The 25,692-nt window shown below is 38.7% G+C and overlaps 1 protein-coding gene across 1 annotated transcript in view; it reads right to left on the minus strand.

The window, feature by feature from the left end:
- The window catches only part of ABAT (4-aminobutyrate aminotransferase), a 120,372-nt gene that overhangs the window by 11,515 nt on the left and 83,165 nt on the right, over nucleotides 1-25,692 (minus strand). The window contains exons 9-14 of the mRNA XM_075179840.1: nucleotides 23,463-23,525; nucleotides 21,730-21,793; nucleotides 20,069-20,217; nucleotides 19,171-19,308; nucleotides 10,712-10,879; nucleotides 6,899-7,045 (exon numbers count right to left, since the gene is read on the minus strand). Of these exons, the coding sequence (XP_075035941.1) occupies nucleotides 6,899-7,045; nucleotides 10,712-10,879; nucleotides 19,171-19,308; nucleotides 20,069-20,217; nucleotides 21,730-21,793; nucleotides 23,463-23,525 (729 nt within the window). The remainder of the gene's footprint in view (nucleotides 1-6,898; nucleotides 7,046-10,711; nucleotides 10,880-19,170; nucleotides 19,309-20,068; nucleotides 20,218-21,729; nucleotides 21,794-23,462; nucleotides 23,526-25,692) is intronic.

Genomic DNA, 25,692 nt, shown 5'->3' on the forward strand with positions numbered 1-25,692 from the left:
CAAAAAAATATATTAATTGCCCATAAGCACGGCCTCCTCCGTAGATATAAAGTGTGTGTAGATAAATAATCTCTCAGTCACCTGGTGTATTGCTGTCCGTCAGAGAAGCTGATAGTCCGACTGGCGGATAGTATCTCTCCCTCCAGAGTTGTCCAACCTACCCAGCACAAACTCCGCTATACAGCATAGATCAAATGGATATGTCGTCTCACCTCCAGCTGTGGCGTAATCAGAGCGGCTGAGCAGGCAGATGGGAGCCAGTATTGATAGACGCTTCTGTATAGACCAACGAGTTTTAGTTGAATACCCAGGGATATTATTGGTAATTGGAGGCAAATCGCCAATAGTAAACAACACACATAAATGATCCGGTGGGAGACACGTTCAGATCCAGATAAAACACAAAACCCCGCTGACGTGTTTCGTGCCTCTACGGTGCACTTTCTCAAAGGCTCCCTCTGCAATATCTCTGAGCTCTACAGAAGGGGGAAACCGGATAACCTTCCTTTTGGCCTTCTTAAAAGACTGGATGAAAGGTAAAACAAATTGCTTCTTCCAACAGCTGTTTTCCTTGGAGCTTTCTTGCTATAGCTGCCAGGTTATGATTCCGTCTGGGGGACACTGCTTACCATGGGTTGTGGAGGGGAGCACACGGGAGTTGGCACTTAGCTAGTTAAGTTTAGCACTGCTGACAGACCCCTCCCCTCTACAATCCTCCTGCCTCTTCCTCTTCAGTTTTTTCTAGGTGCCCAACGGAGTTTGGGCAGGTTTTAGAACAGCTAGTTATTCTTTTATTTATTTTTTAATAACTTTAATTTTCTTTCCTTTTTTAGACTTAGTTCCTCTTCAGTTAATTAAAAAGCCACAAGGAGGAAAGGTCAATCGACCAAGAGCACACAGAAGAAAAGCAGAAGGGAGGGATCGCAGTGTCCCCCAGACGGAATCAGAGAAACGGATTTAACGTAAGTACAAAAATCCTCTTTTCTCTTTCATCCAGTCTGGGGAACGTTCTAAAGCAGCCCCCTAAGGGTGGGTCCGCTCTGAAAGTCCCGCATCCGCAGACGCAAATACATTAAACTGATAAAATTTGGTAAAGGTGTGGACAGAGGACCAGGTGGCTGCCCTGCAAAGCTGGTCTGCAGAAGCCCCATTTCTCGCTGCCCACGATGCCCCTACCGATCTGGTGGAATGGGCCGTAAGTCTCTCTGGCACAGGACGGTTAGCCCTTATGTAAGCCTGCTTTCCGTAATCCATCTTGCAATGGACTGTTTTGAGGCTGGCCAGCCTCTTTTGTTAGAATCATAAAGAACAAACAGAGAATCTGTACGTCTAACCTGAGAAGTTCTTCGGACATAAATACAGAGAGCCCTAACCACATCTAACTTTTCCATAGACTGCTGATCAGAATCAGAGGTCGATGAAAAAACCGGAACCACAATTTCCTGGTTCAAATGGAAAGCCGGAACTACTTTTGGAACAAAAGAAGGGAGAGTTCTTAATACCGCTCTGTCCTCGTGAAAAAACAGATATGGTTCCTGGCAAGACAGCTCCCAATTCTGAAACCCTACATGCAGATGCAATCGCCAAAAGAAAGATGACCTTCCAGGTCAGACACCTAAAATATGCCGTCAGTAATGGCTCAAAAGGAGGAACTTTAAGCATATCCAGTACCAGGTTAAGATCCCATGGTGCTGTAGGCGGAACGTAGGGAGGCTGAATATGTAAGACTCCCTGAAGAAAAGTCTTGACGTCTGGTAACTCCGCTAACTTCGGGTGAAAGAAAACTGAAAGCGCCGATACCTGAACTCTTAAGGAACCTAAACGGAGTCCTGCTTCCAGCCCATCCTGAAGAAAAGCCAATAAACGAGGGAGACGAAAGGAAGACGTGTGACAGGACTTATTTTCGCACCATCTGATATAGGCTCGCCAAATACGATGATAGATGCGAGCCAAAACCGGTTTACGAGCTTGCAGCATAGTGTTCACTACACTGGGGGAGAAACCCCTAGCTCTCCAAAGGCTGGCATCAACAGCCATGCCGTTAAACTGAGCTGAGGTAAGTTCTGGTGACGAAAGGGACCTTGTAGAAGAAGGTCTTCTCGCGACGGAAGACGATATCCTTGTCCTACCGCCATGGAGATTATGTCCACGTACCATACTCGACGCGGCCATGAGGGAGCTATTAAAATTACCGGCCGACCGCCTTGCCTCACTCGTCTGAGTACTCGAGGAAGCATGGGGATCGGGGGAAACAGATATCCCAACCTGAAATCCCATGACATGGTCATCACGTCCACCGCTACCGCTAAGGGGTCTCTTGCCCTTGCGCAAAACCTGTGAACCTTTTTGTTGTGTCTGGAGGCTATGAGATCTATATCCGGAAGACCCCACCTCTGAACTAGAGACTGAAATACTTCTGGATGGAGGGACCACTCCCCCGGCATCATCGCATTGCGACTGAGGTAATCGGCCTCCCAATTCTTTATTCCTGGAATGAACACCGCCGAGATTGCTGGAACATACTGTTCTGCCCAAAGAAAAGTCTGAGCTGAAACTCGCATTGCAGCTACACTCCTGGTTCCTCCCTGTCTGTTGACATATGCCACAGCAGTGGCATTGTCGGACTGAACTCTGAACTTCCTTGGAGCCTTTCTTGCTATAGCTGCCAGGTTAGCTGGGACAGGTGAGCAGACTGCAGACAAACCCCCCAGTCCTGTGCTTGACTGTTCTGCTCTATGTGACCAGTAGCTGAGCCAGTCAGGGATCTGTATCTGTATGAGACACCATAAAGTAGAATATGGGGGCTGGTCTGTACTAGACCAGCCACTAACAAGTCTCCATAAGAAGTGCTGGCTCCCATTAATTAGGGTCTGCGTCTTGTGCGGTAGCAGATAGCAAACCCCTAGTTATGACCCTGCTGACATGTTGAATTTTAACATTGCTTTCAGTATTCACAAGCATTACTATGCTGTGTGAAAGCCTGGATTATAGACTCTGCTAAAAGCAAGGGCAAAGTACATGGTTGTCTTTTCTCAACAGGTGTTTATTATTTTAAAGTCTGTCTAAAGAATCTGAACAAGACACTGAGCATGCAATAAACGGTAGGTGAGGAGGCCTTCCAGTTATTCCAGTTTAATGCATATTTACAAAAAAAAAACAAAACACACATATACATCGAGCATACGCATGTTCCGTATTTAACAAGGTGTGGATGTAAAGATATGTCTGTCGATGAATGTGGGTCTAGGTAAGCTCTGCTCTAACAAACAATACACTGCAGGATACGACCAATACATATGTGGAAAATAAAGTCACAAAAAAACGCACATAATAATATTAGTCATTAACGACAAAACATTTTTTTAAAAAAGATCTTCAATATTTTTTCTCTCCATAAAATATATTTCTTAGGATGTTATGAATGGCTGCTGTACGTAAAATGCATTTTTACAGTTGCTCCCGATTGCATACACAGCCGTCAACATTAACACTACCCGTCTGGGGTAGACTGTTAGCTGGTGTAAGGAATACAGAAAATCACGTACCTAAGAGATGCCCAAAGCTTGAATAAGACATTGCTGCGTACGCTCGAGCCTGACATGCCCTCACTGTACAATGACTATTTGCATATGCCTTGTCCCCTCCTCGTTCTGCCCCTAAAATCAGGGACCTTTGCACTAGAAGATGAATTGGACAGCTCTGGGCATGTGTAGTTCAATCTTACGCAAAATACGGCATGTATCTGCATTTACGCTTCTTACTGAAATCAGGCCCTATGTCTCCATTTTACTCTCAGGGCACTATTGTACCTTTACACTGATCCCTCATGGAGTAGGCTGGCTTGCATTAGGCTCATAAAAGGAAGCTACTCAGCTGATTTCTTTCTAGCATAATGGAAGGCCAAACTACAGAAAATCAATAAGCAATTATCTGACGGCACCATGTTTTTGTTACAGCTCAATGGGCTATGAAGTGATTTGAATGGACATAAACTGAAGCTGCGGAAGGCTGCAGAGAGCCTAAGAACTTACTGCAGCAATAAATCTCACAACAAAAGAAATTCTTCCTGTCATGTAGCAAGAGGGAGCTATATTTGTACATGTTAAAAAAAAAAAAAAAAAAGCAGTGCGATTTCTAAAACTTCTGACTGCTGACTAAATCCATGAAAAATAAAGTAAAAGGTCCAAACGATTCTTGCAATTTTTTTTCTTTTAAAATATCCATTAGCGATCATTCTTAAGGTTTCCCTCCAGCTTTAGTATTACTGCCAAGACACCTAGAAGTATATTTACTAAACTGCGGGTTTGAAAAAGTGGAGATGTTGCCTATAGCAAAAAATCAGGTTCTAGTAATCATTTCTTTAGTACATTTTACAAAATGACAGCTAGAATCAGATTGGTTGCTATAGGCAACATCTCCACTTTTTCAAACACACAGTTTAGTAAATCTAGCCCCTAGACTGCATAATATTCTATACATGCTGTTTATGAACTAGAGTGCAAAAAAGAAAAGGTATCCACAAATTCTATCTATAAGGTCACAGAAGCAATGGTATATATTAAGTTTTCATTTTTTTTTTTTTTTTTAAACAGAGATCCTGATGAGCCATAGAATACTTAACAATTATCCCCTATTGCTAGCATTAATTAATCCAACTTAAACTGGATTTAATAATAGCTGACAAGCTAGCTACTGTTTGATCATGTTTACATTGGTTCCATCTCCTCTGACAAAGAGCAGGAAGTTACTTGCAACTATTTTGTGACCAGAAAGTGAATAAAATGGTTCCTGGTCATAACTCTGGATCCCTCAGCCATCTTTGAACGCTATGGTCGAATAATGCTAGTGCACAAAGTATGTCTATAAAAGTCATAATATAGTTTGGTACTATCAAAGGAATGGTCTCCCACAATCAAGACGGTTAACTCTCCAAACCATCAAGCATACCTCCCAATCATCCTGATTTAGGCAGGATAGTCCCAATCGTGATGGTGGGACAAAGCCCTCAAATTTACCACAGATGGAGATAGCTTTATCCCAATCTGTGGGAAACAGGTGTGCACGGCAATGAAGGTTTTGGAGGAGAAGGGAGGAGAGAACGGACAGGCTAGCCACACACCCCATCATGTCGTGGCCATGCCCCCTACCAAAGCGTTGAGAGGTATGATCAAGTCTATTTCGACATCTCCTCTCACAAGCTATGGATAACATTTCTCATCATGCATTACATGCATACCAATAGCAGTAAACATTTTCTGTGTCTACACTGTGACCTCGAAACCAAGCACAAAAATATCATGTTGTATTGACAGAACAGATGAAAGGAAAGCCACTTGTTTAAAAATGGACATCTTTTAAAACTACCTTATTACAGCCTCAAGTATTCTATTTAAATTTTGCGTACTTGCCTTAAAATAATGCCCTACATCTCCAATCTAGTCCCCAAATGCTCAACCACCAACCACCATAGGAGCTTACCAATGCTCTGTATCTTCATCACTCATCCTTCTTACATTTCCAAAAATTCTCTCATCCCTCCCCAAATCTAAGAAACCCTGCCGCTAACACACTTTTTCCCAAAGTTTACGGTTTCTATATGCTCCATAAAAATCCACCTATTTACCCTCCTTTAATAAACTCCCACTATGCTTCATACCTGTGAGGTATATGGGGGGAGATATGCAACTACAGAGGCGATGAGGGGATATGTGCAGCTGCAGAGGTGATGAGATGGGGAGAGATGTGCTACTGCAGAGGTGAAGGGGGGTGTTACTAAAAAGGTGATCTGGGGGGGTTAATACACAAGTGAGCTTGCCCCAACTAATTATTATGTCTGTTTTCTAAAGTCACAACATGTTCCTGGGTAGTTGATGCTAAATTTTCATGATAATTTATATAGACGCAACAGTGAGTCACTCTAAAGGAATCCTTGTTTTTAACCCCTACTAGTACAAGGAATGCAATATGAAAAATTTGTCTTCTACCGCATGTTTCGGGTAGGGCTCACACAAAATGTTTTTTTTAAATATCTGCAGTTATGTCATGCATTAAAAATTCAATTCCCACTGTCCGACATTAGATTGGAAGTTTCTGGCCTATGTTTTGCCTACCCTTGGTTATTATACCTTGATGATGCTGGGTCAATTGACGATAAAAGATGGGAGGACATTCTCCTTCTTCCTATAAAGGTCTCATCAACAAATCACTGGATGCAAATGTTTATGTTACACAGGATTATCTTCCTTATTTAAGGTCTGGATTAGGTCTACTGCACTATGTAATAAAAGTGGAGAGATAGAAGGATTGTTTTGGAACCGTCTAGTAATAAAACTGTTTTGGGCGTTTGGCCTACATTTCATGAGCAATATTACAGATGTTACGGTAATAACTGGCCTCAAGATGTGCCTACTATGTCTACTAGGTGAATTTGCTCCTCTGCGTCCTTTGCTATGCACATAAACGTACATTGATGCGATGACAGGGCTGGTTGCTTCCTGACCTAAAGGAATGGATAACATTAATAAACCAATCCCTCCCATTATAAATTCACCTATATCCCTCCCATTATATATTACAGCGTTATATAGCATTATATAGTATTGCCAAGGAATGTATGAGACTATCTGAGCTGGTTACTACTCTTACCAAATTATCTATAATCTGTTTTACATAAAGGGAACGGCAAAATCCTTTTTTTCATCTTTTGTTGGCAATGTATTGAGAAAGTAATTTTATTTATTGAACTGCTATGTTGTATGCTTTTGTGCTTTTTGCATTTTTCCTATTCCTTTCCTCTTCCCCTTCTTTCCTTCTGTACCCCTTCCTTTGTTTTCAACAACCTTTATAACATCTTTTAATCCAACTTCATTGTAAAGATGCAAATAAATAGAACTATAACCTGGAGATCCAGAAGTCCATCTAGAAGAACCTTTCCAGTTTGGACGGCGTTGTTTATAAGATCTTCACGTTTGATTACATTTAAAACTTCAGCCAAGAGCAGTGTTTTGGATGGTTCCCCAAGCCAGGTGTTGAAAATTCGGTAAGGCTTATAGTAAAAAACAAAAAAGAAAACAATTTCTTACATTAAATAGTGCAATTAACATATATCACTCCAATTAAATGGTCAAAACAATTTGATATTAGTATTTTAGAAGCTGGACAAAAATTCTGGACATTTTCTAACATTTATTCATGTAATGACAATACTATGCTTCCATGTTAATCAGATCTAAATCTAACAAACTACCCTTTGACTGACCTATAATCAATGAAATAAACATGGACTCTCAGGGCCAGATTCATCTTTGGACGCAACCTGCACGCAACTTATGTTTAAAAAACAAGAACAGAACTTGAGCGTATTTCTGACAAATTCAAATGCAAGTGGATCTCAACATGCAGCATGTTTCCATTTGTTCCTAAACGTTACTTTCCACATGTAGACAGACAGAAAAGCGTGCAATACAATGTCCCATCAGAAAGCATGCAAAAAATATATTTTACAAAACAAACAACTTTTAATACTATAAACATTAATATTAAATATTTGTAAAAAAAATAAAAATGTTTACCAATTTTTTAACAGTAAAATAAATCAGGATGCTCTTAATGCGTACTTTAAATACAATGTATTTTTAAATTCATTCTTCGTTGCATATACATGTTCTGTGCTATCTAGTGGCACACATACGTGTAGCTTTTAATACAAACACTATGCCGTGTTAGTCATCACTATCAGTTGGCACTTAGACCTGCCCTGGAGCTGGTGTAAATGATACGAATAAAACACATGTACTTACGAGAAAACCAGGACTTGAATCAATTGCATCAGCGTTGGCACGGCCTACTGAACGTTTCCTACGTTCATCCATTCCATCCCTCCAAAGGGCGCACGCAGGATTTTTAACCCCCAAAGCCAAAGAAAAAAATTACAGAGAGCTGCTGCACATACGCGGGCACATGCGCAGCAGCTCCATTTCGGCAGCACTGTGCTATAAAGCAGCCGCGGCGCTGTTAAAACGTCCGCGGTGGTGCTGTATACAATACAGCACCGCCGCGGACGCTTCTTTGACAGCGCCGCGGCTGCTGTATAGTACAGTGCCGTATGTAGGGGCACTTCGTTAGCGGAGGGGAGGGGTTTCTGGAGACCCAGAAACTCCCCCTACGTGCGCCCCTGCCTCCCCTGTTCTGCCCTCTAAGTCTAGGCAGTAGTAAGTGTTATTTGCATTCAGACATGAATTGCATGCAATTGCGTTCATTGGCGTAAAGTTCTTGAGCCTGCGCAGATATATTTTACACAAGATACGGCTCGCAAAGGGATTTGCATCCGAAGATTAATCAGGCCCTCAGTGTTTTATACGTGTGCTTCACAATTTTGGTGTTCCACAGAGCTCAGACTATCTTGGAACATTAGCCTGGGAATGCAGTGTACTCTATACAGTATGAGGATCAAAGTTTACTACTGTAGGTAGCAATGTTCAGTAGCATATCAAAGAGTTATGTGGTTAGTATTTTCACCATACTGTTCTTGCAAAATCAATCATATACCTTGTTCAAGCACACGCTTCTTTTAAGGTTGTGTTTTAATTTTAACTAAAATATTAAAAGTTTCACACAAATGTCCATGTAAGTAAACAAATTATCATGCAAAAAAAAAACATAAAAGGTAACTGCACACATACAGAAGACAGATCATGCCATTTATTTTGTAAGAGGTATTCAGACACCTACATCCAAATAATATTTAGCCCTGTATTTTAGAAATAAAAAATAAAAACCTAGGAAGATTATAAGAAAACACAGATGATAGGGACTTAAAGCACTGCAAAGCTATTAGAGAGTATGTGCATCTAATTTATATGGGACGCCCTATAGCAATACCAGTTGCTTTCTCTTTTTTCAAATTAACACTAGAAAAATTAGTACAGTTGTAAATTAGTACAGTTGGAATCTGGTTGCCATGGACTACACACCTTTTTTCCTTCTCAACAGTTTTCATAAATACCCCACATAGTGTATTTTAGAACTCTACATATTGACTTTCTAAGCAGTGAAGTGCTTCGCTTTTAAAATTGGCTAAACAAACAATCACTTTCTAAACGCAGTCCAGCATCTTATTTGAAGGTGGAATAAACGTATTTTGGATTACTTGAGCGTTAAAGCTATATCTGATGACCTCTATTTTTAAATATAAAATATAGTGAAAGAAGTGATAAGGACCCAATGTTTAAATGATGGATTGCACATGTTGAACATCACACGTAATAATATATATATATATATATATATATATATATATATATATATATATATATATATATATATATATATAAAACCTATAATGCACAGCCTATGCAGTCTTATCATTTTCAGCCTTACTGGCATTTGCCATTATGCAGGTGACTTAATATATTCTATATGAATTGAGATACATCTATCTTCTCGAACAAATACAACACTCACACAAACTTGACATGTAGGAATAAGCACTATCATTAGGCTATGCTAAATAGAAGAACCATTTGAATGATCTTAACTTGTCAGATTGCTGCTGTTAAGAGTGAAAAAAAATCCATGGGGTCTATAAAAAGACGACGGGATGCACAAGACACAAATATATTTTTACCATTTTATAAGTCACATGTTAGACCAACACTGGATATCTTAAATATGGGATACAGTTTTGGGCTTCTGGTAAAGAACGACATCTGAAAACTTGTAAGGATTCAGAGGCAACGTACCTCATTAATAAACGGAATGGATGGGTTAAAATAGAATAGAAACAGACAAACTGGGTTTTATTACTTTTGGGGAAAAGATATATTAGGTAAATAAAAAAATGTATCAAACGAACACTCTGTACTCTGGACTGCACAGGTGATAATGGCACATCCACTGTGACTGCGAAAGACAAATATATTATCAACAATATAAAAAGGTTTTTTTACCATTTTCTACTGTTCAGCTTATTTTATCATTTGTGACACAACACAGTTGGATGATGCAAACACAACACCAACTTCTTTCATGTACTTTGTCTTTATTGTCAGAATGACAAAGTAGCTCATAGCACAAAATTTCACAGAATTTCTTGTGACACTAACGCTTAGCTAACAGAGACCAAATCCCTAGCCACCAACAAACTTAAACAGCATCAGTCACACTGCCTGATAAACATCTCAGGCCTAAATACTTTAGACTCCTCCTCAAGCCCTAGCTTGACTGACAGGTGACACATCCACCCGGCCTTTATGGAGGAGTTCTCTTCAGGGTCTCTGCTTGAATACTCTCACTGCAGACACACCCTGTTAGCTACGGAAAGAGATACCTCTAAACCACTACAAAATATGTAAGTTAATTCACACTCTATACTATTATTTTGTCACACATAAGTCCTACACCTGCATATATTTAAACTAGGTGCACTGCTGTACAAATATGTAACCCTGTTTGCAGCCTTGCCCTGCAGACTGACAGCTGAATACCTAACTCCTCTCTTAGAGGCCTGTGGAAAACCACTCCTTTGTCACAATTATTATCAACTAATATTATACAACACTCTGCTGCAGCTTCACCTACCACTTACTCCCACTGTGATACCACGTGAAGATATACATAAAAAAACACAAGAGAAAATATTTCCTTATATGTTCCTGCTCTTGCTATATTCTATGGAGAACAACTGCCATCATTAGTCCGTTTGATTACTTACTGCATCCGGCCGTAGCTCTTCCTTATGGAAAAAGCCTCCTGTCATCATTTTCTTGCTGAAGGACACCACATCAGCTGGGTCGTCTATCCCCCAATGTTCATGTGCCCAGAATTTACCAGTAGATCCTCCTCCTGTTTGAACTTCATCCACCAAAAATGCACTTCCGTGCTAGAAATGTAAAGATATGTTTTGTATGAGTGCAGTGAATGAATAGATTACACAATACTGCTAGCCATTGTCGTTGTGTAACAGTCACAAGAGGCAGAACACATTCTCACCATATCTGAAGAGGAAATAGATATATACAGTGGTTGAAGTGTACATTTAAAAGTGACGGTATCAAAAATGTAATGGGAATGTAAGATAAAGGAATTTGATAGCTTTGCAATGAAGGCAGTATGGTATATCACCGTTTACACTCCCACTTCGACCAAGAATGGCAAAAGCTTTTGAAGATTTTCAAAGTAATTAAATAATTTATTCCAGATTCATAATAGATGTTTGACCCTGTAACATCCATTATGTATTTGGAATAAAATCTTTATTACCTTGAAACTCTTGAAACATTTGTGTTGTGGTATATTCACTACTTTATGGTGGATTACACAGTCATGGCTAAAAGTTTTGAGAATGACACAAGTATTGGTTTTCACAAAGTTTGCTGCTTCAGTGTTTTTAGACCTTTTTGTCAGATGTTCCTATGGTATACTGAAGTAAAATTACAAGCATTTCATAACTGTCAAATGGCTTTTATTGACAATTACATTAAGTTTATGCACAGAGTCAATATTTGCAGTGTTGACCCTTCTTTTTGAAGACCTCTGCAATTCGCCCTGGCATGCTGTTAATCAATTTCTGGGCCACATACTGACTGATGGCCGCCCATTCTTACCTAATCAATGCTTGGAGTTTGTCAGAATTTGTGGGTTTTTGTTTGTCCACCCACCTCTTGAGGATTGAATACAAATTCTCAATTGGATTAAGGTCTGGGGAGATTCCTGGCCATGGACCCAAAATGTTGATGCTTTGAGCCACTTAGCTATCACTTTTGCCTTATGGCAAGGTGCTCCATCATGCTGGAAAAGGCATTGTTCATCACCAAACTGTTTTTGGATGGTTGGGACAAGTTGCTCTTGTTGGATGTTTTGGTACCATTCTTTATTCATAGCGGTGTTCTTAGGCAAAATTGTAAATGAGCAAAGTTTGTAAAAAACAATACTTCTGTCATTCTCAAAACTTTTGGTCATGACTGTATTTTCATTATGGACCCTTCACTGTGGTGTTTCTCATATATTTAAGTACCGATTTCCATATTCTGATTTCTGTTATACAGAGGTTTCCTACTTTGGCAATGAGATAAATTGTAGATTACAGGCAATTTAACAGTCTGAAGCTTATCATTTAAGGACAAAGGTGACTCTTCTGACAACTGTATTGGCCTGTAAATGGATCATTTTCAAAGGATTAAGTCCTCTATTGTATAATAAATATATTTTCAAGGGATAATATCCAGAGGGTCAATTCTAAGAAAATTAAAATGTACCGGTCATGAATTTGGGTTAACCACACTTTCTAAGACATGTCTGTGCTCTCTCCACTCTTTATGAATTACTTCCATAAGAGTCGGTATAACAAGGGTATTACAATAGCCAGATTCAATCATTTCCCTGAGACGCATTTATCCTGACCAATTAGTTTTCCTTGCCGGGACACAAAACAACAATTGCAGTCAGATATGTTTTTCTTACATAGAATTTAACATTTCCTTTAAAAAATAAATAATAATAATGAATAACAAATATATACACACAATTTTTACAAATAATAACTTCATTTTTAATAGTCGATTAGTTACCCCAGTGTACAAAAAAAGAATCGCCCTCTTCTAATGATATATTTAAAAGCAATCACTTCAAACTTGATACTTGGCTGCATTTCCTTTGTTAATTTTCTTTTTTCAATTACAAACTTATAACGTCACATACAGTCTTGTGAGCTCATCTATGCACTCTGTCTTTGTAATGCACACAACACTCCCACAATAGAAGTGTCAACCGACATGGACTAAAAGTACAATGGAAAGAACCCACCGAGGGAAAGCCTGTAGTGAAACATGCTTTTTAGAAGAAAAAAAACAAACGATCACAGTGTACTACCTCTGCAACAGTTAGAAAACCACATTTATTTCTTTTTTATTTCCTTTTTTTCTTTTTCGTTAGATATTATTTTATTTGCTACTGCATCAATATTGTAAAAATCTATTTTCAGTTTCTCATTATTACCAATGTAGATTTCATAAACATTTGTCACTTACTATATTCCATCACTTACTATATTCCATCACTCAGTGTGGGACACCTTCACAGCTGAATTAACAAATTTAGTTACTTATTTTCACCAGTTCTATTGATTCATTTTACTCAATCCATTTACCTCATTACTTAACATTTAATTATATACTTGAATGCACTCAAATGTATTACCACCATCTCCCATGCAACATTTTAAAATGTAAAGACACTGACAGCTAGGTGTCACTGTTCAGAGTATGTCCCACCATACTCATCTGGATCTATTACATTCATCAATCTTTCACACTATGGGGCAGATTCAATTGAGCCGTCAGCAGAAATCATCATACTAATGGTAATAATGAGCACTATTACTGTAGTAACGGTACTGGTGCGACGGCCGCGTAAGTTTTGACAGTAAAGAGGCCAATTGTATTTGCCCCTATTGGTTATCTCCCATACATTTTTTTATATTCATTTACATTTCATTATTATATTCTGCCCTTTTCTCTACAATGGTAATCTGGCAGTTCTTACTTCATCAACGAACTAGTACTAGTATTTTCATATAGTTTCATTTTATGTAGTTACCCAGACTAACGCAGACCTGTCTCCCAAGGAGTGATGCCAAACAGAAGCATTGCTTTGCTGCTAAAATGCATATATTTTTTTTTTAAAAAGGCACAGTACTCATGTTATGCTGAATACATTTATTCCAGATAAATTACTTACCTTAATAACACATCCCTGTGCTCAGAACTTGTTGATAAAATGGGCCAATGAAGGCATAGCTGAGTATAACACTGATAACAAAAGTTACATAACAGAATTCATCAAACCTCATCATAGAAGTGATAAGCATTGTAGCTGAAGACTCTACCGAGTTACACTCCCATTAGCAAAAAACGAAAAGGCGCAGTTGCAGTGGGAAAACAGGAGGATTTGAAAAACAATATCTGGCCTAAAGAAACCCAATTCCTGCTGTATCCCACCGATTGGAGAAAAGGGCTGTAATTCTTTAAACCTGTGGGCAGAAGTAACCACCACTAGGAGCAACGCCTTTTAGTGTCATCCATCGCAGAGAAATCTCTTGTAGTGGTTCAAAAGGGACAGACATCAGAGTGTTGAGCACTAAACTGAGGTCCCACCGAGCCACAAAAGACCTAATACAGAACCATATTCTCTCTACTGCTTGGAAGAAAAAAAATAAAAAATTCTTCTGAAGCCAACTTGGTAGTTAAGAAAAATCTCTGCACAAATACTTGTACCTTGAGTGTAGATAGGTCACGGCCTTTGTTGAAACCATCCTGACGGGAGACAAGGATCTGTGAAATAGTTTCTGCAGTTGGACTGAACTTTAGAGTCACACTACGTGATACATGTCTTCCAAATTCTGTAATAGATTAATTAAATAAGTTCTTCTTTCTTGCTTGTAAAAGCATATTGATCACTTGCTCCGAGACTCCCATATGTCTAAGCAGCTCCCGATCAATCTCCATGTCATTAGAGTTAGCTTCTCTGGATTTGGTTGAAAAATTGGGCCTTGGTGTAGGAGATCTGGCTGACACCATGGTTGCTATCAGAGCATCTCTCAAGCTACAGGAAACTTCAGACGGCATGGCCAAAAGAGGAAGATCACTATCACTTATGCCTTTTCTTTTCTGATCTTATTTAGAATGCAAGAAGTGAGTGGAAATGCAGGGAAGACATAACTCAGGTGGAATGCCCCAGGAACCCAGAGCATTCATTCCCTCTGTTCCTAAATTCCTGTGCCAAGAGAGAAATCTGGGTAACTTGCTATTTTTGCTTGTGGACATAATATCCACTTAAGAAAATCCAGATTTTCTCATCAATAACTGGAACATTTCTTGATGCAGAGACCATTCCCCTGGATGAACCTGTCTTCAAGTGAGGTAATTGTCTATTGTTTTCTGTTTGCCAGCTACATGCAATGCGGAGAGTAACATTAGATTTCCCTTTGCCCAAGACATGATTTTCACTACTTCCACAATCATGGTTCTGCTTCTAGTACCTCCCTGGCGATATTTTAAAGCAACAAATGTCTTGTGTATAGAAAAAAGATATGTACAAAAATCACGAATGGTCTCATACAAAAATTTAATATGTAAACATCCAAACCACATATGGAATTACCTATTGATGCTAATTCACAACATAATAGAGGAAGACACTTGATCTAGACTAAGTCATCGTACACTGTGGCAAAGAATCAAAATATAAAAATAATATTAAAAAATATAAAAAATATATAAAATAGGTCACTATAAAGGCTCTTGGAACATATATTGATATCGCCAACCACACACTGGTTACATCGGGACAGCTGTCATACTCACTCCACTAAATAGCGCTGTGGTTTTCTATGTATCTCATGAGCAACGTTTTTTATATATTTTTTAAATTTTGATTATTTGTCACAGTGCACGTTGACTTAGTCTATATCAAGTGTCTTCCTCTATTATGTTGTGAATTAGCATCAATAGGTAATTCCATATGTGTTTTTGATATTTACATATGAAATTTTTGTATGAGACCATTCGTGATTTTTGTACATATCTTTTTTCTATACACATTTTTTAGATGGACAGGTCTGGAGCGCTGCATCTGTATTTGGTTTAATGCTAGTTTTTGGGTGGACGCAGCCGCCGTTTTTTGCAGCAGCAGCTTGGCCTCTGTCTTATATTAAGTATACCATCACTCTTTATTGGTACTGTGATTATACATCCTATCCAGTATCTTAAGTTATATAATAATTACATTGTATTGGCGCCATATCAGGGGGGGTTTTGGTTTTAACAAATGTCTTGTAGTCTGAGAAAATTCTGATATATTTCCCTTTTAGTTGAAGACGAAAGTGCTGAATTGTCTTCTACACTGCTCTCATTTCTAAGAAATTGATGTGAACTATTTTCTCGTTTCGCGATTATGCCCCTTGTACTATTCTCGAAGGTGGGCTCCCCAGCCCGCTGTCATGAGAAATATCCACCCTGCTTTTAAAATTGAATTCCTCGTGTTTAACCGTGAGCTTTGCCATCAGCTGAGACACTTCCTGTTGATTATTGACAGTGTGATGGTATGATTCAGAGAGATCTGCTTGTGATACAACTGGGTTAGAAGTAAGGGTGTGCACCGGCCACTTTTGGTGTTTTGGGTTTTGGGTTCTGATTAGCTTGAGGTTTTGGGTTCTGATTTGTTTTGCCAAAACACCCCACGAAAGGTTTTGGTTCTGATTTCGGGTTTTGGGTTCTGATTTTGTTTTTAAAAATGCATAAAAAGTGCTAAAATCCATTATTTTGGTTTTTTTTCACTCCTACACTATTATTAACCTCAATAACATTCATTTCCACTAATTTCCAGTCTATTCTGAACACCTCACAATATTGTTTTTAGTCCAAAAGGTTGCACCGAGGTAGCTGGATGACTAAAGCTAAGCGACACAAGTTTAATGTAGTGAGCAAGAAAAATCATCCTGAATAACTGGAACCCTTATTTGCTTTGTGTAGGAGTAGGAATATTCATAAACTATGCTCACACCGCACCTTGGATTCACACGATGTCTGCTATTATAAGCAATTACTTTTTTTTTAGCATTAGCTTTTTTAATATGTATACTATTCATCTTTTTATATATCTTATATGCTGTGAATATCATTTACAGCAAATTTCTGTGAAATGCGCGATTTGATAAATAATATGGTGCTTAATAAGCAAGAGCTGAAGACATCCATACTAACACATTAATACAAATGGTTTTGCAGAAAAACACACTCTTGGAAGTTCTTTAGAGGATATTAAAAATAACAATCTCATTTCTCACTTGTGCAGATGAAAGTTATTTTGTTTTCTTGTGTTCATTTTTCTAGCCTGAGTCATAAAGAGATGATCATAGGCAGATTTATTCACATTAATATCTTATACCCCATTCATACTGCACCAAAATCCCGGGTTTTTGCCGGAGCGAGCTCAAACGACCCGGGTCTTGGTGCAGTCTGAATGGTACAAGTCAAAAATCCCGGGTCTAAAAACCCGGGTCTTCAACCCGGGATTTATCGAGGGGTAATTCCCGGGTCGGACCCGGGTTGCCTGCACTATGAATGGTGCAACCCGGGTTTTTCAACCCGGGTTGCACAGAAAACAAGCTGATTGGCTGTCTGCCTGTCTCTGGAGGATGATGTCATCGGTGGGAGCCCGTGGAAGATTCGAGAAGGAGTTTAGGAGAAATGGTGGATGAAGTAATGTTGTAAACAATCACCACCCACTTTTGCATCATCTTTATGTGTCAAAAAACCAGTCAACTTTCAATGACATCACCATTTTTCAGCCAATGAAAACTGCTCTGGTGATGACTCCCACAAATTGCCAGGGCACAGACTTGTGCAGTATGAATGGGGTCAACCCGGGAAATTCCCGGGTCAGAGGTGCAGTATGAATGGTGTTTCTGAGCTGGGACGCTCCGAGCCCCAGCAAAAACCCGGCTTGAAAAACCCGGGATATTGCCGGGGCGGCAGTATGAAAGCGGTATAAATGTCAAATCAAATTGCTGGAGGGATTAAAATGGAAATGGGCAGCTAACACTGGGACATGTGATGCTTTTCTATAGCAATCTCTGAAGTGCCTAACAGATTAATACATTAGGTCCTCTGACCTTAATGAAATTCATCTAAAAATGTTAATTGACACATATGTCTGTGCATTTAGTTTTACAGGGATCTTTATTTTCTGCATATCTGTATATGGGAGATAATGCACTACCTAGGTAAAAAGAAATATCATCCAGAGAATCCAGTTTGTAGATGAGAAAAAGCTCACTATCAAACAATCTGCGGGGGATCAAGTCTTTCAGCAATCGGTATGTTGCTAGATACATGTGTCAGTCACAAACAAGTTCCACGGATCAAGAGATAAAAAACATACAATTATTATGCCATTATAAAAATGTTTTTCACATTGCCATCATTCTACCTTGTATGCTAGGCACCTGTACTGTAATTACTCATAATAGATGTCACCGGCTGACGCACGCCACCCATATGGTTGTCACTGCTTAATAAAGCTGTCCACATTCAAACTGGATGTTCAACTGGATGTACAAGTGCTGCGGATCTCAGGAGTCGTCATCACGCCGTCGGATCTCGCGAGATCCGACGGCGTGATGACGAGGTTTTGCCTCGTTTTGAGGTTCATGATTGGCGGGAACCCCCGAACAGTGCTCGGATCCGGGCTCGGATCGGCACTGTTCGGGGGGTTCTGATTTTCTAATTCCGGACCCGCTCATCTCTAGTTAGAAGTTACTGCTCGTCACTCCACATGTGCTACCTTTTTCCAGGATGATCCCTGTGGTGGAGGAAAACATTCCCAACAATTGAAGTACCTTCCTTACCAATATTTGGTAAGCTGATGTGATGATTTTGTCATGTTCACAATCCAACTATATTTTTCATATATATTCCAACTCATATCCGCAGGAATCTTAACTCTATTAAGTTTTTAACAGTTCTCCACCTCCCTCTACACCTTCTCTCCCCAATTTCTACATTTTCCTCTCCCGTTATGGCAGTACCTCATTTTCTCCAAACCAAGTGGATCTAGCGACTCTTCATACTCGATGTCGATTTTGATGTCAACCATGGTACAAATAAACACAGCATCTTCAAGAACTTTCACGTAAAGCAGAAAATCACTTGTGTAATTAGAGGTACAAGATTGATTTCCTCACATATACCGCTATCTATCAGTCATATCGAAATGCTCTGGACGCTGCTAAACATACATGATATAGGGTATTATACAGTGATAATGAGGTAATATATGAGGTATAGGATATAATACGGAGATAATGTTAACATTAAGTACTCCACCTTAAAGACCGGCAACCTGATGTCTTGGGAGGTCACCAGTGCTTTCATCAGGTATTGAGTCTCAAGCATCCCACAGGTGATAGATCACCTTGATCTCCCCCATCATGACCTAAGTACATACATATCACAGTTGCAGATTTCCTAACTAAGCCTATACTTATATTACTGAATGATCCCAGTGGTAATTTTCAACTGACTGTATTACTGCATATTTCACCCGTTAAACTACAGTTAAATATTGCATCCATGCAACAGTTATATAAAAATTATATGTCAAGAGTATTCTTACTTTTCTGGCAATGTCTCTCAGTTTCTTGAAAAAGTCATCGGAAGCATGATTGTCTCCTCCTTCTGACTGAATTGGCTCCACAACAATGCCGGCAACAGTCTTTTTCTTTTTCCTGTATTTTACAATCAAGTCCTCCACCTAGACATGAATATGCAAACATTGTATTCTATTTCAATAAAATACATGTGCATAGAATGCCTATACATCTGTGATGGACAATGTAGTATGATCTGAACAATGTCAATATGTTGCAGATACCATTATATTCGTCAGCATAGACAAAAACAAATACATTTAAAAAACAAATTTTATGGACTTTTTATAAAGAACTGAAGCATACATCTGGATTTGACCCTCAAATAGAGTTATGAGCAAATCCTCCAAAAAATTGCAAATCTGCACCTGGACAAACCATGTTGTAAAGCAAGGGGTGCAAGTGGGTTTTTTTAATACAGGGGGAAAAAACTGACTGCTTTTGCATATAGCAAACAAATAGTGGTTAGCTTTATTCCGATTTATCATTTCCCTCTCTTCAGCACAACATGGTTTGGCCAAAGTGCAAATCTCCTTAGTGTTATGCTACATTAAACAAACTACAGCCCATAGTTTTAAGTCTTTAGTAAATGGTCACAATTAATACAGGCTATCCATGACTGCTGGGATAATTATGACAATATCTAGTTCCTTTATCAATGGCATATTTATAAACATAAACACAAAATATAATTGAAACTTAAAGAGTTTTCAAGGTGCAAAACATTGTCTAAGAGTTGACGTCTATGTGATATAGGTGTCTACACACAAATACTACTTATAGATAAATCTCATACTACTTTTGGTAGAACGGATCACAAGCTTACACAACTCACGGCTTATACACTTGTATTTTCTATATTACCTCTTCCAAACAGCGAGCCTCTTCATCCCGGTTTTCTTTAGCAAACTCTTCCAGTGGGTACTTTAGTCTTGGAAATGGGGCAATAGGCCAGTCAAAAGAGGGAATGTCCAGTTTATGGATAGCTTTAGAATGTGTTGTTGCAAGGCATCCTATAACAAAATAGAAAAACAAAATAGAAAAAAAATAAATTAAGTTTAAAATGTTCTGCAAATAAGGAGAAAATAATACTCTGATAACTTACTCAAGTGAAGATTTATGCATACAATTATGAATTTCTACATGTATGAATGTATAATGTATGTTATGTAGCAATCACATAAATGTCATATATAGGACACAAACATAACTGAGCATGTGTGATCATATCAACAAAACAGTCAATGAGAGGCCCATATGAGTCACTACTAAACATCATATTCTATGGGAGATTTGCGGGTGACAATGCAATCTCAAGCTGCTCTACTTTTTACTGCTTTTATTGTCCTTTTTTTTATTCCTTACAAAGCATAGTAAAAAATAACATTCTATCCCAAATGTTCTATTTTTTAAAATCTTATCAGCTGCGATACAATCAATGTCATGCAAAATAATAAACACATTCTTGAATGCAGATAGAGGAGAGAGCTACTTGTAGAGAATAGAAGAAATACATTTAGGATTCCCTGGACCTCACATGTAGTGCAGTAGTGCATCTATATGATCCAGCCACCGCACTTACAGGTGTACGCCTACTTTCTGGCCTTTAGTTTGCTTTGGTGTCTCCAGAGCTGCACCACTATTTGTGGTGAGGGAGAAAAATCTTAAGCACTGCACTGTGCAAAAGTGTGAAGTCCAACTTCATGCCGATATAGAGAGTCTTCTCTTTCATTAAATTATTTTCTATTTTTCAACTAATATTCTGCACAGTTTAGGCGCATTTATGGCTTACATTAAAATGAGGTGGCATTAGGACAAGCTTAATTAAATGTGGTATTTATTTGAGCTAAAAGATTTCTTTAACTTTAAGTGCAAATAGAAATGTGCTTTCTGAAGTGCAACTGTAAGATACAAACTGTGTGCCATTATAAGTACAGGATGACATCCAAGCTCTGCCAGATCTGCGTTGGTGCAAACATATCAAGTGTCTTTGTGGAGTGAGAATGGTCAAGTTTTTCTGCAAGGATTGAGCCTCCCTTTACCTCCTTCCAATAATCTTGTCCCTTGAAATTAAATCTTGGATTTTTTATTGTTTATACAAAACAATCCTAACTACTTGCCAAGGAATGGCCACGCCCTGCCCAACTCCTCCCATTGTGCAGTGTAAGCCAATGCATTGTGGAGGAAATTGAGATGCGTGGTATTAATAAAAAGCTGTCTAAGTGCAGATAAGTACCAAAGTAACTAGTAAATTCAGGTCCCATATCCCCAAATGTTCCAATTTGAGAGCACAGATCTATAATAATATATTTATTTAAATAATATACAAACACAAAAACACAAACACACACACATACATACATACATACATACATACATACATACAGAGAACGAGGGTTTCTGCAACAAGACAATTCTACGCCAGCACTGTTTTTCTATAATAAATTTAGGTTACCATGATCTCATGTTGTATCAGAACATTTTAGGGGTTGAAAATGAAAGTAACTAAATAAGATTGTTCTTACCCATAGTTCGTCCATGAAAACCACCCATAAAAGACAAAATGCTGTAGTCTGGACAACCTGGGTACTGAATAGAAAAAAATAACCATTGTGATTTGCTGTCTCACATTAGTGACTCCCTTAATAACTTTAAGCCTTTGGGAATGTATAGAAAGTGTGAAAAAAAAGTGTAGGACATTATGGGACTTGTTTAAAATGAACAGAGAACCCATCTGTGAGTGTGGGGGAAAATTTAAAATGCGCAGACAGATTTAGATTGGAGTGGAGGCGCCTCCCATCTCAACGCTAAATTGCAGTGTAACAATAAGCTATCCTGTATTTGTGTGCTACATGTAAAAGCAGCCAGTATTTCCCCTGCATGCAAAAGAACATAATGCATTGCAACATGGTTAGTCCAGGTTCAAGTGTGCACCCTTTAGCTGGACATGCTACTAACACTAAATTAGGCTCAATGACTGTCGTTTGTACCAGTAACTAGCAAGCAGTGATACGGCTAACCACACCCACTGGATTTTTAACTATTTTTAACTCTGTTGACACTTTTCTTTTAATGTGGCGATCTGGAAAAAGTGTTTGCGAACTTATTAGTAAAAAGGCATTGTGCAGGGTGTTACTGAACAGTAGATTTCAGTGACTTGAACTCACTCTTCATGTTCAAGCTTTGTTTAGAGGGAAAATTGTCGGTCATATATTTAATATTTTTACTGATAGTTTGTGTGTACAATATAGTTATTACAGCATTTTGTACTGTATGTTAAAGGGCATTGCCACTGGACCAATAAGAAATGTCAATCTTACTGAGATTGCGCCCCCATCCACAACACTGCACAGGGGCAAACGCAGGATTTGTAGAGGGGGGTTTCCACACCACGCCACCAGTGGACATGGCCAGCATGCATAGGGGCGTGGCTATAATATTAGACAGTGCTTGGCTGCTCTCCAACTCTTTCTTTCTCTATAATATACATGGGCAATGCTGCGTGCACTACTGTTAGGTGCACACAGCTCTCCCTTTTCAAGCAGAGCCATGGGAAGCGGGGGCAGGGTCCAGCCACCTCAATTATACAGTGCCCCAGGCTTGGATGGGTGCTTCCAGGCACTAGGAAACCCCCCCTCGGTTTGCCTATGCTGCACATGTACAGTCATGCTCGCATTATCTGTCTTCCCCTTTGACTTCTCACCAAGCTGCATGCAGCACAGTTGAAGCACCCAACTGTTAGCGGCACAAAAAAACAGCACAAATGGGGTTTGAAGTGAGAGGACTGTTTTTCTTCGTTTATCTCATAGTCTTGACTGGGGCCGTGCAATGTTGTGGATAGGGGCACATCCCAACATATGTCCCAACTGTGCAGATTTCGGCAGGACAGTCAGTCCCGAACTGCATATATCTAAAGGGGAAGATCTTACATGAAGAGGCAAGCAAGGCTTCTTCCAGGAAGATCGGGGGCTGGGTTTATTTTGTTCCAATTCTATATGTCTAAATGTTGGGGGGTATGGTTCTCTACCACCATTATTTCACACCCCCTTCAGGATTGCTTTTTCAAAATAACAAAGACGGAAAATTATTACTGGGATTCACGGATGCTCCCACAACAATTATTTCTGAAGACACAATAATGAAACCAAAATACATACACATTTAGTGGATAATTAATAATTATCCTTATTACAGATACTACTTAAATATATAATTATCATTTAATCCCTTTAATAGCAGGCATTTTTTGTCAATATACCTGGTTCACCATGCAGGTCTCCAACTCTTCTTTTGTTGCTCTATTGTGGCCTCTCTCTTTGTTCTGAAATACAGTTAAAATTACAATGAAAACCATAGAATCGCAGAAACTGTGCTTGCAGCCTCCACAATAAAAACCTGTGTAAATCTAAACATACAAAAAAATAGGAGCAGTGTTCACTAACGAGGGAGATTGGAGGTAAGGAACAGTGATCACTTAGTCCTGGGGTCCATGAAGCAGTTACCAGCACCATTTTGATTCAACAGGACTCTGCTTCTACGTGATTGTCTTCATCTTACCTATGGTAAGAGTCCACCTATAATCGGACTGGATAATTTTGAAATCTATCTTTTGTGTGGTTTTTAAGTGGTTCAGCTGGAAATAAAGTGTTGGGTTATTTGTTTCCTCTGGCTTAATTAACTCTGGATATGATGATTTAGCCAGGAGTGGAACGGTAGACTTAAGATTTAAGCACGTTTTAGAAAAACACACATACTTATACTGCAGTTTATGTTGCAGGGGTGAAAAAATGTATATGTTGCAGAGGTAAAATCAAGATCATCTATATTTCATACTCACAGCACACGGAAAAAAACATTGTTAATATCTGACTAATTCATATAAAGCTGTTTTTTTTTTTTCAAACACTTTATCATTAATTAGTAAATCCCAATCATATAAAGACAGGTTGCACTATGATATGTTTCTTTTTATTTTCATATAGTACACATGTTTGAAATATGAAGACTTTACCGGGGTAAGAATAAGAAATTGTGAACAATCACTATTTGGAAAATTTGTTCAAAACAGAACTGTGAGAAAACTTCTCCAAGTTTTTGAATTGACTTTATTTGACTGTGTGAATATTTATTAATACATTTTTGATTAGAAAGTTTTATTATTACTTATCATCACTTTTTTAATTTCTTGTATGTCCACAATGAACCAGATTTACCAAATTAAGAATATGTATATTTCCTAAAAATAATTGCAATAGGGTGGTTTTGTTTTAAATCTCTTTGAAAAACATAAATTCAATATTAAGCTGAAAAATCAAAACATTGTAGAGGAAGCTAAACAATATTTAAATTCACCCAACAAGTCCTAGTTGGATTAATAAATAAGCTTTCATGCTAGGTGCAATTTAAGCTACAGACAATTTACATTCTTAACCTGTTCATATATCATGCTGTTTACAAAAACACAGTTGGTACTTAATAATTACTTCCAGTACCATATAATGCTCTTTATTAAAGTGGATGCACTGTGTTCTACAGGCTGAAATTAGGGGTTAGGTACTCTATTCCGAAGAACTAAATGCTGACAACAGTTTAAATTATATTTATAAAGAGACATATGTAACTGCCGAAATGAGTAAAATTAGAAATTTTTAAATAGTGACATACCGGAATTCAGAGAAACAGACGTCTCGACAGTCAGATTGACGTCATTTGTAAGGGCCGAGGGGGCAAGGGGGCAATGCGAAGACCAGCCGGCTATATAATGTAGAATCTTGCTAAAAAACATTATACAGCTGGCAGGTGCTTGCATTGCCTCCTTAATATAATATGCATAAAATGTTTGCTTTTTTACAGACTTACCACTATGCTCAGTAATGTATAGTTTTAGGTAACATTTGATGGTCTTGAGATTTAGATAGCTGCTAATACTATATATTGGCTCACTCTAAGATGTGCCATTTTCTATTTGCCTAGTAACATCACGCTGTTCTGAAGTGTGGCTCCATTAGAGCAAAAGCTGACACATTCACAATACATGTAAAGGGTTTGACTTTTTTACAAATTTACCGCTATGTTCAGTGATATATAACATACTCTATTCAGCTTTTTATGAATGGACATGATACTATACCGGCTCAATAGAGTCATATGACCGCTCTACTTCACATAGGTCAAAACTTACCACATGACTGCATCCAACGAGTATATGACGACTCCCCTAATAGTGGTCAATTATCTATTGCCTCTGATGAAACGGCAACGGAGTGCCGAGAAACGCGTCAGGCAGACTGCACGGACTGACTAATGCACAATGGAGTTGCGGAGCTCTGGAGATCCGGAAACCTTTTCTCTACACCCCGGGGTAGGATTTCATAATCATTGCCGCATATGCGGTTGTAATTGGTCTGGTCCGAATATATATGGGCTTACTTCCAAGCAGAGAACGGAGGACACTTAGTCTGGCTCAAAGGCTGCAATTACATACTTGC

This window comes from Mixophyes fleayi, chromosome 7, assembly GCF_038048845.1.
Source record: "Mixophyes fleayi isolate aMixFle1 chromosome 7, aMixFle1.hap1, whole genome shotgun sequence".
NCBI classification, from domain to species: Eukaryota; Metazoa; Chordata; class Amphibia; order Anura; family Limnodynastidae; genus Mixophyes; species Mixophyes fleayi.